This window comes from Parus major, chromosome 3 (assembly GCF_001522545.3).
Source record: "Parus major isolate Abel chromosome 3, Parus_major1.1, whole genome shotgun sequence".
In the NCBI taxonomy this organism is placed as follows: domain Eukaryota; kingdom Metazoa; phylum Chordata; class Aves; order Passeriformes; family Paridae; genus Parus; species Parus major.
Genome location: NC_031770.1, coordinates 83674120 through 83689604, shown reverse-complemented (window position 1 = coordinate 83689604; position 15485 = coordinate 83674120). Strand labels below are relative to the sequence as shown.

Below are 15485 nucleotides of genomic sequence, written 5' to 3'. Positions count from 1 at the left end.
ATATTTTTTTTTTAAATTTTACTCATTAATTGGACCATTCATAATTTATGTTTCTGTGGACTCTGGAAGTTGTTTTCTATTGGAAAATAAAATTAGGATGGAAGGATTAATAGATTAAATTCATGTTAATGGATTCAGTATTTTCTGTTTTGCCATAGCTTATCCTGGTTTTGAATTTGTTTTCCATAACTGTATGCAAGTATTTCTATTTTCCATTCAATTCCTCATATTATTGTACTCCTTTTCTTTGTAGGAAGAAGGCAGTATTGGTTTCTGACCAGAATGGCAAAGTTGCAAAGAGTGAGCGTAAGCGTGTGCCAAAATCCTCACTTCAAAAAGAAGGACCAACAGATGACAGGGAGCGTAAAGAGCGGCATGAAGGTAGAAGGCTGGAGAAAGGCAAGTCACAGGATTACCCAGACTTGCCAGAGAAACTTGAGGAAGGCAAAGTGCCTGATGATGAAAAACAAAGGAAGGAAGATGAATATCATACCCGTTACAGGAGTGACCCCAATCTGGCAAGATACCCTGTAAAACCACACCCTGAGGAGCAGCAGATGCGCATGCATGCGAAAGTTTCTAAAGCACGACACGAGAGAAGACACAGTGATGTAGCTTTGCCACACACAGAAATGGAGGAAGCGGAGGTACCTGAGAATAAATTAGGAAAACGCTCACAATTACAGGGAACTCAGGACAGAAAATCTCTTGTGGAAACTCAGAGGTCGTACTCTATAGACAGAACAGGTGATGTAAGAATTTCTGTTTCTAAACAATTAACTAATCATAGCCCACCAACTCCCAGGCATAGTCCAGTTCCTATAGAACACGTAGAATACAAGAACCACGATTCCTTTATAAAACAGAGCCGCCTTGATCCTAGCTCTGCTATTCTCATGCGAAAAGCAAAGCGGGAGAAAATGGAGACCATGCTAAGGAATGATTCCCTTAGCTCTGACCAGTCGGAATCAGTGCGGCCATCCCCTCCAAAGCCTCATAGAGCAAAAAGAGGCGGAAAGAAAAGGCAGATGTCAGTTAGTAGCTCAGAGGAAGAAGGGGCATCAACACCAGAATATACTAGCTGTGAAGATGTGGAGATAGAAAGTGAAAGTGTCAGTGAAAAAGGTAAGGACTTTTCTGTATATTATGCACATGGCCATGATTTGGGGACAAAAAAAAAAAAATCTGTATTTTTCTCTCTCTTTTCCTCTTTTTAATCATACACTTTTTTCCCCCTTGCCTTTCTTTTTTTTTTGCCAACTGAGGAGTGTCTTATACCTGATTACATTTGCTTGACAATGTTTGCTTTTGCATTCTTAGATGAGGTGGTTACAGGTAGAATCAGCTGATGAGTTTCCTTTTCATTCTCTTCCCTCTTTCACCCGAAAGTGACAGAATTCAAGGGTTCTAGTGTACTCTCTTGATGATACCTGTACTCCTTTGGTTACTACTTCATTCTTTTTTATGTAGTAGAACAGTTTTCTGTGGATGGATTGAAATAAAAAGAGAGTTCTGTAACAATCAGAGGAGACGATTATAAAACATCATAAGATATGCAAATTTTTACTACATTTAATAAAATATCAAAAATCCGCCAGAGTTCATTGTTACTAAGGACAAGTAGATATGGGGCAAAGAGAGTGTTATGTAAAAAAAAAAAAAAAGAAAATTGAAAGAGCTGTTGTCTAGATGAATTTTCTCTCGAGCTAAGAAGTATGTTTAAAATCTGTTATTTCAGTTTGTCTTCATCTGTTGGTGGCAACACTCAGCAGCAAGGAGTAAGTTGTAGTACACTGTGTGCTTTTAAACAAAGCCTTTCTTCTGGCTGAAGAAGTTAATCAAATTTAGGAACAGTGAACAGATGAAATAAGCATTGTCGGAAAAGACTGTGGCAGAACTTAGCAACAGTCTTATAATCCTACTTTGTTTTTAGGTGACAGTACAGTGAGCTTTTTATGTCTTTGGAAATCGCTTTTAGCTCCTTAGTTTAACTATCTGTGTTTGTACCTTGAAAGTTTCTTTCTGGTATTCGTACTGAGAATGCCAAAGGCTTGTCTGCATTGCCTTTGTAGTTCCTGGCACTGTTTCCTGACATGTCTGTGATTTATATATTCTAACCTGTATGTCTGTCTTTATCTGATGTTGTGGTCTCCTAGCATCACCTAAACCTCCAGGAATATGTAGCAAAGATAGCAGATTTTTCTCCTATCCCATCCGACTAACTGCTTGTTTTAACTTTCTGAGCATGAGCTTTTCCATTCAAAATACGGAAAGTTGCTTTTCTGCTCATTTTTAAGGAGGAATGGTGATCATACTCTGAAATTTTATTCCAGAATCCACTCAAGCATAAAAGAAATCTCACTTACTTGACTGAATTTTGTCAAAGACTGGAATGTATCGCACAGAGATTTGTACAGTCTCCATTTTTGGATATGCTCAAAACCCAGATGGAGAAGGCCCTGAGCAATCTGCTCTGCTGACACAGTTTTTGAGGAAGGGTGTTTGAACTAGGGCCTTACAGAGGTCCCTTCCAGTCTCAACTATTCTAAGACAACACATCTCTTTTGTGTTTTGTGGCAACACAAAACACATCATATTTTGTGGCAATGCTTTAAGCTGACATTTAGATTTGTGTGATTTTCTCTGACTCCATCCATTGGTAGTAGAAGTCAGTAATATAGTGTTTCTTTTCCATCTTTGTCTTTTGTTTTCATTATGTTTATCAGTTTGAGGTTGCTTATGAAGTAGAAAGATTCCCATAATCAGTGTAGGTTATTCTTATAAACTGAAAGGTTGTTATTACATAAGCCAAGTCCAGACGGAAGGTTAGTGATACCGATAGAAGTATGTTGATACAGGTTGTGTTACAATAGTCTTTCATAGGTAAAATCTTTCAGTAGCTTCTTTCAGGCTCCTGACACTGATCTCAACTTTTGACCAATTTCCCGGCAAAACATTAAGGCTTGGATTTTTTTTTTCCTTTAGTCTTAAGAATTCCAGAGAATTTCAAAAGTTGCTAAAGGCTTATGTTCTCAATGACTGAATCAAGTTCTTGTTTCCACCTAGACACATGTTTAGAGTCCCCCTTTACAGAGTGGAAACCTTGCTTTGTATCATATCAGAGTATTACCTCACTGTATTTGAACAAAAATTATTGATAGGAGTATGTTAGGAACCTGACCACTGACCTCCATATGTATAAATCACCATATGTGATTTACATTGTTGAGCATTCCATGGGACTTTGTAAATAATTGTCAGCATAAATATATTTTTTGATGTGACTTTTCCATAACTAGGATTGTAAATGGAAAGCCTTTGAAGATGGGGGTGTATAACCCATGAAAAAGAGATAGGAAATGTGAATACAAATAAGAAAACAGAAGCATTTTTGATACTAAAGTATCCGATCATTCTTACAGTTACATTCTCATCAGTACTTGAAATACTCTGGAGTATTTCATATAAATAGATGGAAACGCAGGAGATTTTATTACCTAAGAAAATATTTTAGAAATCCTCCAGTACTCTGAAAGAATATATGCTACAGTAAAAGGATTTACTTTTAAGGAAATATAGATAAAATTTAAAAATGCTGAAATTATAACTCTGGTCATAATCCCATTCTTTGCAATTTAACAGCATTGTTACAAACAGAATTTCACCAGAATTTATTCAGTTCTTTGCTTGTAACTTGGGAGAGATACTGCACAGGTTCAAAGTTACAGTGCTTTGCTTTATAAGCCCAGGAGGGTCTGGAATCCATCCTCTCTTATCTAAATGTCAGCTCAGTCAGAAACCTGGTGCCAAAGTAATATAGATGGAGCTAGAAACTTTAAATGGCCCCATAAAAAAACCCCCAAGATCTTAAAATTAATGTTTGCATTTGGTGAGTGCCAATACAAAATGATCTGCAACTGAGTAATAAAGATGTGCTATTTTCAGTTCTGTGTTGAACAAATAAAATAGAAGTTTCTGTGAGAAACAGCTTACAGAAATGTATAAAAGCAAATGATGCCCCAGAGAAAGATACAGTACAGGTAGAGTGGGTAAGACTGTATTGAAAATCAATAGCCAAAAATGTCATATAAAGCAGATACTGTGCAAGTGTTATTTTTTAACATTTGCATTTCCTAGAAACAGATTAGAGCTGCATTACCCTATCTTCTGAGCCTAAAAAAGCCTTTAAAAAAAGCAACCTAATTTAGTTAGTACATCCACTGCTACTTACTGTAACCATTTAATATGTATTTCTTCACAATTATTAAAAAAATTATGTGCTTACACTGGGAGATACTTTTTTTTCCAAAAAAATAAATGTCTTTTGCAATCCATTGGGATTTTTTTTCTTTGGTGGAAGATCCAAAGATTTATGTCAAATTGTTTCCATGTTTCCATGTAAATCTAGAGAAAAAGCTCCTTACATTGTCAAAAAAAAATAAATTGATGAGTGTCATCTCAAATTCTTATAAAATTATCTATACTCTTTACAGGATGCTGCAGATTGCTGATAATAATTTTCATTCTATTATTAACAGAGGCTGTAGAACTCCTTTTTCTGAAATCTCTAATAGTTGAACAATAGATGGACTGAGTTTCCAGTGAAGTCCTGGCAAGGTGAAAGGAATCCTTGCAGAAGACATAAATTGCGTTCATACTTGCTTCAAAGACAAGCTAGAATAACATAAACCAGACTATAAAAAATGAAATCCAGATCTCATTTTAAAAGTAACCATTTCTGTTTACTGCCATCCAGTAAAGAATGCAAATTGCATTTGGCATTAGTTTGAGAAAAAGCATTTTCTTTGCAGTTGAAAAATAAGAATTTGTGTAGAACTAGTAGATTTGTGTCCAGATGAGGTTGTATAAAAGTTATATCTGTTGATGGATACAAGAGATAGTCCAGAATTCATCATGCAGCCTTTGAAACTGGAAGATTAAGTATTGTTGGAAATTGGAGCAATATTGAGGAGGTGCTGCTTCAGTACTAATGTGCTAATGATTTTACGTTTTTCATACTTACTGTTCACATTTGCCTAAATGTGTATTTTGTTCACAACTTTAGGCTTGAAATTATGACTAATACTCACAAATGGGTAGTAAAATGTTGAAACCTTAGTAAAACTCACTCTGTATACTTGCTAATGGAATTGTTTGGGAGTGAGGAGAGTATGATAGAATTGGCGCCTTCTTTGAAAAACAAACTCCTGAAACGGCTCTCTGTTTTCTTTCAGTGAAAATGTGATTTTTTCATTCATAATGCCTTTCTCATGGTCCTGCAAGGAACAGGGTGACCCAATTTAATTTCATTTCATTCTTATGACATTAATTTCTGGTTAGAAAATGTTATGGGCAGGGATCTTGCTGTTTTCTTGGTTTGTTCCCAGGTGTGAGGCAGGGTGTTGTGAGCAGGAGGAGAGGATGTGGAGGTCAGCAGCAGAAAGGGATGCTGTGGTTTGCTGACAAATATGTCAGTGCTGGCTCAGCTCCAGGAGGAAAGGATCTGGCCCATTCCTTCATCCTTTTCTGGTGTTTTGAGGGTCCATTTGGGTACTTGTGCTTGGGCATGCTCCCAGGGGAAGGAGAGAATAAATGATATCCTTGCCCCAAGCTCTGTAAGCATTGTTGACACAAAAGGTAGCTTGGGGACTAAGAGAGAAACCACACACGTTCAGTAGAGCCTGTAAAGGAACCAGAACATCAGGAAAGGGCTGTTGAGAAAAGGAGGCTGGTTTGAAATGTTTTTAGTTAAACTTCTTGACTGAGGTATTTTCAGTCTGCAGTGTAGGCAAGTGAAATTGTAGTGTAACATCTGTCAGCATATTTTAGCATCTGTTTGTGTGGAGAGTTAGGCATGGAGTTTTAAAACTGGAGCAGAATTTGTTTAAAAGTGTGGCTGAGGTTTAACTTAGTGCAAAATAAAATACCATTCCTAGGAAGATTTCTGGTTTTTAGAAATTAGTTCAAGTTTATCTTCTAGTCATTGTGCAGTAATTTAGACCTTCATCTGAATCATATTTTAATAGAAATATAATTTAAAATTACTCTAGTTTCAGAGTTTTTGTTCATTGCTAACATTATTCAATGCTATCAGTATTCAATGCTTTTGAGAAACTGAAATTATTTACAGTGCTTGTGGAGCTGTAAATAAGTGCTTGTTAAGTTAGAGTTGGGCAGTAAAAAAATCTGGTTTGTGTATATGAAATAAAGTATATGCATATACAAGTGACATGAGCTGAACATGAGTGGGGGGAAAAAGTCAAATTGGTTCCAAGATATCCTGCATTTCAGAGAAATATGTAACTATATAAATGAGGGTGTCATGGAAGATATGTGGCTGAATTTTCCTCTAAAATCCTAATACAGCCCTTTTTCTAGTTTACCTTGAGAAGATTTCGAGCATGCTGGAGGAAGTTCAGAGGAAATAGCAAAGTATCACCAAGGTCTGTAAAACATGATAAATCATGAAAGGTGGGATGGATTGTGGTTGAATAGTTTAGGACAGAAGTGGGGGTGAAAAAAGAAAACAGAAAGAAGTAGCTAGAGGGAGAGAGGTTGAGTGAGTGCTCCTCTCTTCTCCTGGAAGGCTGAGTTACTGCTAGGAGGGTTGAAGCTTGCTGCTAGAAACCATGTTAACCCTGAGGGCTGATAAGCAAAGTTAAGGAAAACTCTAATATTAATTTCTTACTCAATTAAAATGGAGGATTCCTGAAAATAAAATTATTTTCTTCAGAGCCTGTGCCGAGATTGCTCTATTTTAGAAATGCTGCTGCTGCTCCTGTGGCAGGATCTGAGCTGAGTTGGGAACATCTGGGGCTAAATTCACAGTGCCCCTATCTGTACCTTATTCTTTTTTGTCAGCCTGTAAGCCATTTCCAGTACAAATTTACATAATAATCTGATTTTTAAAAACGAAAAAAGAAATGCACCTTTTGACTTATCAAGATGATGTCACAAACTATTAAGTCTTGATTTCTTTTGTATCTATCACAGTTGGCAAGACCTTATTTTCATTACTATTAATATTCACTGTCTTGTGGGTTGCTTGATTTTTCATAAGTTCATTATTTTATTAGCTGTTTGTTCTTTGTTGCTTACCTTTCTTCTTCACATCTAATTCATCAAGAAGCAACAAATCTGTCCTGATAGCAATTCTTCCAGTAGTAAGATGATTATTTTTGTTACAGTAGGGCAGATATGGAAAGTACATGGGCAGGTACAAGGATGGATGGAGTCTGACATCAGGATACCTTTACTTTCAGGAGCTATGAGAGTGTTTGAACTTCTAGAGAAACCCAGGAGTTCTGTAGATAGGCTTCTCTCCATGAAAGATCAATTCTCAAGAACATCCAGTAGTCAGTTTTTTCCACACAGAAACCATTGCAGAATGAGAATGTTAGCACTGGGTCATGGAGCATTTTCTCAGGGTCTGAGAGGGAGATGAAAAGGCTTTTGAAATATAAGCTCACAGGAGAAATTTAGGAACCTCATTAGGAAAAGCTTGCCATAATTTTGGCTGCTGAGCAGTACTTTTCAAAGTTCTGCTATGAAGTTAACTGGACTTAAAACTCAGTAACTTGATACATGGCATGGTGTTAAAGCCAGAGGTTGATTCTTTCCTACACTTCTGCTATTCAGTATTTTATAAATGTATGTATTTTTTATATACCATAAAAGTTATGTGAACTGCTACTCAGCATTCACTGTTACTCTTTTGATCTGAGAGCTTAGAGAAAAAGATGAAAAAGGTGAAAGATGAACCAGAGTTTGCTAAAGCTGCATAACTGGATGGTTTGTGCAGTTTATTGATTAATGAGTTTAGGTCTTGGAACTGAATTCCAAACCTTTGCATTTTTTCACCTGTATGGGAAATCTGTCCCACTTTGGGTGAAAAATGAAAGCCTATGAAAGAAAAAGGTAAATTAATTATTGGCTTTTAGAATAATACATGCACTGTTATTGATTTTAATTTTAGTTAATTATAGAATTAACCAGGAACAAACAAACATCTGACTCCGTTATTTTATGAAGATGTTCAGTCTGTGTCCTTAACTTAGTATATTGATTCTGATTATCCTCTTGAATCCAAATGTAGTGTTATACTGTGAGGTACTGAGTATTATTAGTTACTACTTTGTGCTAATATTTTTTTGTATACCTTTTCATATGTTTTTTTTAGTGTAAATAACACTTAATTACTGTAATACACAGGAACCATTCCAGTTTATTTCTTTAAGCATTACTTTGAGTAGATAGACTGGTCTGTATGAGTTTTCTGAAATCCTTACATTGATAAATAGCTTCAGGAAAAACTTGATTGTGTCTGGAAGAAGGTTAATACTTATGAGATGCCTGGCTTTCCTTTGAATAAATATGCATGGTTTCATCCTGTTCCTGTCCATTTTGAACATCCCTCTGAAAACTGTTTTCCCATATTTGCTCATTTTTATTGTATTCTTCTGATGGTTTCTTTGTTCCTTCTTTCTCCTGTACAACATGTGGGCTTCAAAATCAGGGACTCCTGATCTACATGTTGTAGTCTCCTAAACTGGTTATTATTACCATTTCTCCTGTGATGCCAAGCACAACATGGATTATGGTTTCAAATATGCCCCACCCCACTGGTGATATTTATGACCAGTATATGAAAGGGCCGTTCTTTGACTTTGCTGGCCAAGTAAAGAGTTGCAGTGCATTCTTGAACTCCTCAAGAGGAGGGTGTATGGAAGCTGTCTGTTAGGGTTTATTCTTGGCTTGTGTCCTGCCTAGTAGTAAACAGAGAGTGCTAGCTGGACAATGGTGTAAGTTGTAGTTACTTGTTCCTTATTTATTTGTCTGCTGTTCTATTGTCTTGCATTTAAATTGCAAATTCAATGGAGTCCAGATTTTATGATAGCACGTTGCCTGTTTTTGCAAGATTTTAGTACATGACTAAAACTCCAACTTACCTTGATGATAATAAATTAGAATGCTTATTTAGTGCAAGGACATATTATTGCTAAGTACCTTTTTGGCCCATTTTTTAGCATCCAGCAGAATTTCAGGTTACGCTCTAGTGTCCTCTGAAATGCTTGCGTTTTCTCCTAGATAGGTGCAGGTTGCCTCCATGAGCCTAGATGCTTGTTTTCACTACATACTAATTTGCTGATAATTAGCTAAATTACCCTTTTATTTGCCTGTTTTGTTTTTTTATCGGGTATCAAATTGATTCATGTATGTATATTATGTATACTTCTATGCTTATAAATATTGTGAAACTCTTTAATTTTTTCAGACCTTATAGCCTTTTTTTAATTTTTTGGGTTGGTGTCTTCCGTTTTTTTTTGTTATTTTGGCTTTGTGTGCCTTTCTCAAATGGCATTGAGGGGTTTTGTTTTGACTTTGTGCATTTGTTTGTTTTATTGATGGAGCCACTGCTAAAAGATACAACAGTGTGATATTTGTGTGCATTGGACCTTTCTGTTCTTTTAATTTTTTAAAGTCCCCTCCCCTCCTCTGCTGCATTTTTAAGACCTTAATATAATGATTCTGGTATCTGATTGTGTTTGTTTTCTGGTCCAAGGAAAAGACTCTTCTAAGGTTTTAGTTCAAAGGGAGACAGGGATTTTGTTCTGCCATTCAGCTTGAAGATATGTAAGTACAGGACAGAGTTTTGCAGTTCTATTTTCAGTTTGATAGGTGTTTTTGTCTTTTCTGCATGAGTTTGCTGTGAGAATAGAAAGTCTTCAAGCACAACATGTGCAAAGTATAGAATGCAACAGTGATTATTGGTTGGGTAAGGCACGTAGTAAACAGCCAGGACCTACTCGCTGCTGGTCCAACATGCTGTTAGTCAGTTCACCACTCCCTCTGTAGATACCCAGCTGTTCTAGATGTTAAGAGTTTAATTTGTTACTTTTTTAGGTATTCCAGCGCTTTAAATCTCTGCCTTTGTGCAAGTCTAAGGTCTTAAAAATACCTCTCTGTTATGAAGGAGATCCTCAGCACATATCCTTGATTGACTGCAAAAATTGTATATGCAGAGTTTTTTTAATTGTTAAACAACTTCAACCTTTTTTTGTAAGAGAGTGAAAGTCTTGGAATACTGTGATGCTGTGCAGTAAATGCACGCTCACTTCAGTATTGTTTTAGACCCTCAATATTAAATATTTTATTACACCTTGTTTTAAGCCATGAGGGAACTTCTAATAAAACTTTTTATTTAGAATAATTTCTTTCTACATTTTCTTTCTCCCTGTAAACATGACCTTTTCTATTTTAAACAGGAAAATAACAGCATTCTTTACTTTGTGACCTGTCTTTGCTGTACCTTGTGTGCAGATTGGACCAAGTCTAACTTGCTCCATTGAGCAAGTTGAGAAATGTGTGTTGTATGGTTCATTTGGGCCATAATTAGCATGGGATTATTTTGCAGTTTTCAGTGCAGATCTGCAGAGAATTTAAGGATGTATTTAAATTCCATTAAACTGAAGTTTTGATTGTGTATCAGGTCCTAGCTTAATATATAATATGAATTGGGGGAACTATGTGTGGTAAAGGAATAAGTTAAATGGTTACATTAATAGAATGGCTTGGGTTGGAAGGGACCTTAAAGATCATCTGCCATGGGCAGGGATCCACCCACTAGACCAGGTTTCTCAATATCCCATCCAGCCTGCCTTTGAACACCTCAAGGGATGGGGCATCCATAGCTTCTCTGGGAAACCTCTCCCAGTGCCTCACTACCCTCTGAGTAAAAAATTTCTTTTTAACATCTAATCTAAATCTCTTCTCTTCTAGTTTGAAGCTATTTCTCCTTTTCCTACCATTATTTGCCTGTGTAAAAAGTCACTCTCCCTCTATTTTGCATTCCTTGACTACCTCTCAGGCATGTGTAATTCAAGACAAAATGCTTTCAGACATGAAGCAACATGTACATAGTCATTTCTAGAATTTAGAGTTCCATTATTTGTAACCTAGTCCTCAATTTTGTAATTTTTTCCTGGGCAAATGTGAGCTTCAATTCTAGTCAGCTATTCTCAAAATGACTGTTGGAAAAAAAAGTTCTATATAAAGCAACTTGTCATGTTATTTTACTAGTTTTCTAAAGAATCCAAGTTCTCAGTATTTTTTAGAATTTTCCTGGAATAGATTTGTGTAGACTTCAGGGCACATACTTTTTTTTCCTCTAAAATTCTGTGGGTGCTCTAGATCTGCTTAGGAGTTGTCAGTCACAGAGTACAAGTCACTTGTTGAATCAGACGTGAGCTTTGAAATTTACTTCTTGTGGTAACAAGTCTGTATATATGTTCTAATGGTTGGCTTGTTAATTTTGTTGTCTTAGTGAAAACATAGGTACCTTTTCACTGGAAATGGAAGCTCAAATATAAATGTAACTTGCTATAAATTCAAAAGAGCAATTTGTAAAACTTGGCTGGTTTTAATAAAGTTTATTAACTAAATAGCATAAATCAGCTAATAAATAGAAATAATGTAAAAACATAAAATAAAATTACATCAGAGTTTAATATAGTTACGTTCTAAAAGTAGGTATTTCTACATTTTTATGTTATGCTATTAAAATAATTAGGTTCTAAGAATTTATTTTTCTGTGTTGCACAGGGAAAATGAAAACTCCACACGTGGCCCTTTTTAAACCATAAGGTCACATGTTCTCAAACCATTAAAACGTGATAATGAGCCACTAGATGGAGCAGTCAAATCTCACTTTTTTTTATCAGCCTCTGCACAAGACAGTTTTCTCTCAGCACAAAGAGAATCTGGAAATGCAGGCACACTTTACTACTTGAACCAGGATTTTTTTAAAACCTTTTTCAGACTTTATCTGAATGTGCATTTCTTTTCCATAGGCAGATTTACATTGTCCTGTAGCTTTAGTGTTACAAATGATGCAGGGGACGTATTCTGCATATGGAAACTACACTTGACGCAAATAGCTCTATGGAAGCAGTTATTCATTTATTGAATTGACTCCTATCCTCAGGGAAAAACCCACAAAAAAACGAGGAAAAGGTACTTTTGATTGAGGATCATGGGCCAGATTTTCAAAATCTGGGAGATTCAGAGTTACGCATGACTCTCTGTGTGCTTAGGAAATCTTGGTTAAGATATTGTCTTCCTACTTACCTGAAGTATCCTTCTAACCTAATTTTCTAATGCATAAGAAACACTTGTGTAATGAGACCACATAATCTGCTTCAGGAATGCTGCAGTCAAGTGGGTTCAGGAACAAAAAGAAAGAAGACAGTAATGTGTAAGAAAGAATGTTATCATATTCTTTCTTTTACTGTAGTTGCATAGCATTACTAAGACAAGGTTTTTCTGGGAGGTGTACAAGTTTGTGAACATGTTTATATGAAATAGAATGTATATGTGCACTCCAGTGAGTCTGTTCTAGTTAAATACTTCAGGGATCATGGTATGTAGTTAACAGGGCATTATCCCAGAGGTAGGGAATAGACCTATTGTGAATACAAAATCCTGCAGATTTTTCTATTATTCTTTGCATTTGTCATGTCTTTGAAAGTCAGAATGGTCTGCATTAAAGATTGTCAGTCGGTGTCACACGAGAGGAAATGTCATTCTGAAGCAGTTGGATACAATCCTTGGAGTGCCTCAGCCCTGCTCCTGCCTCTGAGGTGGGAATTTCAGATCCTGATGCTGGTGTCCTGTCAGTTTTGGGTAGGAGGGACACAGCTTTGCAGAGCAGAGCTCTCCAGGTGACTGGCTTTAACCCACGTGCACTTTGTACAGTTCTCAGTTGAATTACAAGATGAGCAAAAAACTTCTGCTCTGGCAGTGGATGCTAACCAGTGTCATGAGCTGGGGGCTAGTGAGAGCCACGTTTCTTTCAACTCTGCCAAGTCCTGGGTCATTCAGAAGTGTAATGCCAGCTCTTGCCTCTCATGCTGCAGAGCGCCACCATAGCAAATTATTGTGGGTTTATATCAAAATACATGGTATACCAAGGAATTTTGTATTCTCTACAGGCTTAGATTTTACTTAAAAAATAGTATAAAAGTGACTTGCACTTACAAATAAAACAGGACCTTGCAAAGGAACTCAGAAATACAATTTTAAATAGATGTAGGTTCTCAAAACTTTCTGGGGTTTGCTGTTTGTGCCAGTTGTTGTGTAACACGCTGAACCTTGTCAGTGTACCCAGGTAGGTTCAGTTATCTCCCATGGGAGAGGCATTACGGATTTGCCAGTAGGGGAGTTGTCACTAGTTGTCATTCTCTTTAAGCAGACAGTGTCTGGGGAAGGGCAACACAGTCCCCTGTGAGTGGAACTGGAACTGAATGTTTAGGAATAAATCCAGTTGTGCTGCTGCTGGCTCTTTTCCACAGAAAGGTTGCTCTGAAATCAGTTATAAAACAAGTTGGTTAATCTGTTCCTATTACCAAGTTTTAAATATCACTGCTAAGAAAGTCTTAGTGAATGACTATTCCTACAAGCCACTGAAACATTTAGGAACACATTAATTTTTCTGGTGAGCAGTTGTTTTTTTTTTCTTAAACAAATGTGCCATCTACATTTTGACTTCAAATATGTCCTTAAAAAATCTCATGTATCAGCATCATTTCCCTTAAAAAAAAGCTGCAACAACAAGTATTGATATTGATTTTAGGCATGTTGCCATCATAACATCAGTTATCTGTGCTGTTGTGGACCTAATCTTACTTTGCCCTAGAAAATTTTTATAAGGATTAGGAATGAATTTTCTGACAGTGCTTAAACAACATGGTCACTGTTAAACCCTGCATTTAGATGTGTGGTTTTAGTAATTATTTTGTTTTGTTTGTGTGGATAGTATATAACATTTTAAAGTAATAGAAAATGCTGCTTAATAGAGGTTCCTTTTGGAATGGTCAGTTTGTATGGTACTGCTGTTTTAATTTCTGGGTTTAAACCTGACATTTTTTAGAATTAAAGGATCTGGGAGGAATCTGAATTGTAGAAGGATTCAGAAATTAAACTGTGTCTACATCCACATAGGTCTTAGGGAAAAGAAAATGAAAGAATGTGAATTAAATTGCCAAAATTATCCTGAAATGCAGAAACAAAATAAAAGAGTAACACGTAAATGTCTATCACTCATGGCAATCACAGCCTATACAGGAATTATTTCAGAACATATGTAGTCTTTTGGTTTTCACTTTGTAATGGGGGTGGAGAATTTTGAAGAAGGAAAAATTGTTGTTTTAATGAATTTTGTTAAGGTTATGTGGCTGAATTAAATAAGCTGTAATGACATTGTCACCTTAGGTTGATTCTCCTATATTTGCTGTAGTCTGAGTTTGAATAGAATGCATTTTGCTTGATTTCTCTCTTGGCAGGAAAACTCAAGTGCAGGTGGATGCCTGCAGCATCTTCCAGCTGGCTGAATGGATTGCAGCAATATGGTTCTGTCAGTTCAAGCCTGTACTTGAGCATGGCTATCAAAAGTGGTGCTGGCATACCAGCCCTTCAAACCAGCTTACCCTGCATCAGGCAGGGAAGGGACTTTCAATAATGGGTCTTCCACATCCACTCTGCTGTGGGGTGTGGGAGTTGGGGGAAATCTGGCTCTGTGGAGACAGTAACACAACAACTAGAAACAGTAGTTAAAACTGGGAACAAAAATAATATTTTGATGCCATTGATCAGTAAATTGAAAATTCAGTGCCTGCAGGTTCGTCACCATTTACTCAAAAACAGCTGGCTGTGGTTAGCAATTGGATAGCTAAGCAAATTGCTTGAATTAGGGTATGTTTAAGACGTCCTTTGGCTCTAAAAAAATGCTATCCGGCAGATCTTTTATAGATATTATAAGTTAATATGTTAATTAATGCCCTTGTCATACAGAAAAAATACTCCACAAAATCTCCTGACATGCAGAGGTCAATTCATAATCCTATGATATCAGAGGAAGTCCAGAAATCTGTAAATCTGACAGTGGCCACACTATTCTTGAATTTTTTTAGCAGATAAGGTAGCTAAGATAAATGAATTGCAAAATTACTGAATCATGAATTTTGGATAGCGAAGATCTCAGCCACTACACCTATAGATTTGAAGGCCCAGCCTAGGTTTTCTAGGGTGAGTGTTCACTTTGTCCCTTTCCAGTTCACTGTCACAATCGTCTTCCTCAGAGGAGTCGAGAACCATCGAGTCAATCATAGGTAGAGGAAGGGGAAATGAAACATCAGTGGCAGCACAGTACTAAACAATGGACAGTGGAACTGGGAATGCTGGTTACAAAAGCAATAACCAGCAGAATGTTTCTTTACTGTCTCTTTCAGACCTGTGTGCCTGAAAGGGTTCCTATCGCTTGGTTGTGCAAAAATGCTCTTCTGTCTTCTAGTCTGCTGCCAAATGGTGGGTGATGTTCTGTACAACTCCCCTAGAGGATATTTAGAAACGCTGTGGTCCAGCCATTTTTCTGGGATGCCAGTGGGAGATGCACCACAGCCTGCTCCCAATGTGTGCTTTTACATGGTGTT

The 15485-nt window shown here is 36.8% G+C and overlaps 1 protein-coding gene across 25 annotated transcripts in view; it reads left to right on the top strand.

Annotated features, from left to right (window-relative positions):
• RIMS1 (regulating synaptic membrane exocytosis 1) overlaps window positions 1–15485 on the top strand; it is a 302405-nt gene that overhangs the window by 145966 nt on the left and 140954 nt on the right. For all 25 annotated transcript variants that reach the window (XM_015620669.1, XM_033512981.1, XM_033512971.1 and 22 more), the window contains one exon: window positions 254–1125. In XM_015620669.1, coding sequence (XP_015476155.1) covers window positions 254–1125 — 872 coding nt within the window. The remainder of the gene's footprint in view (window positions 1–253; window positions 1126–15485) is intronic.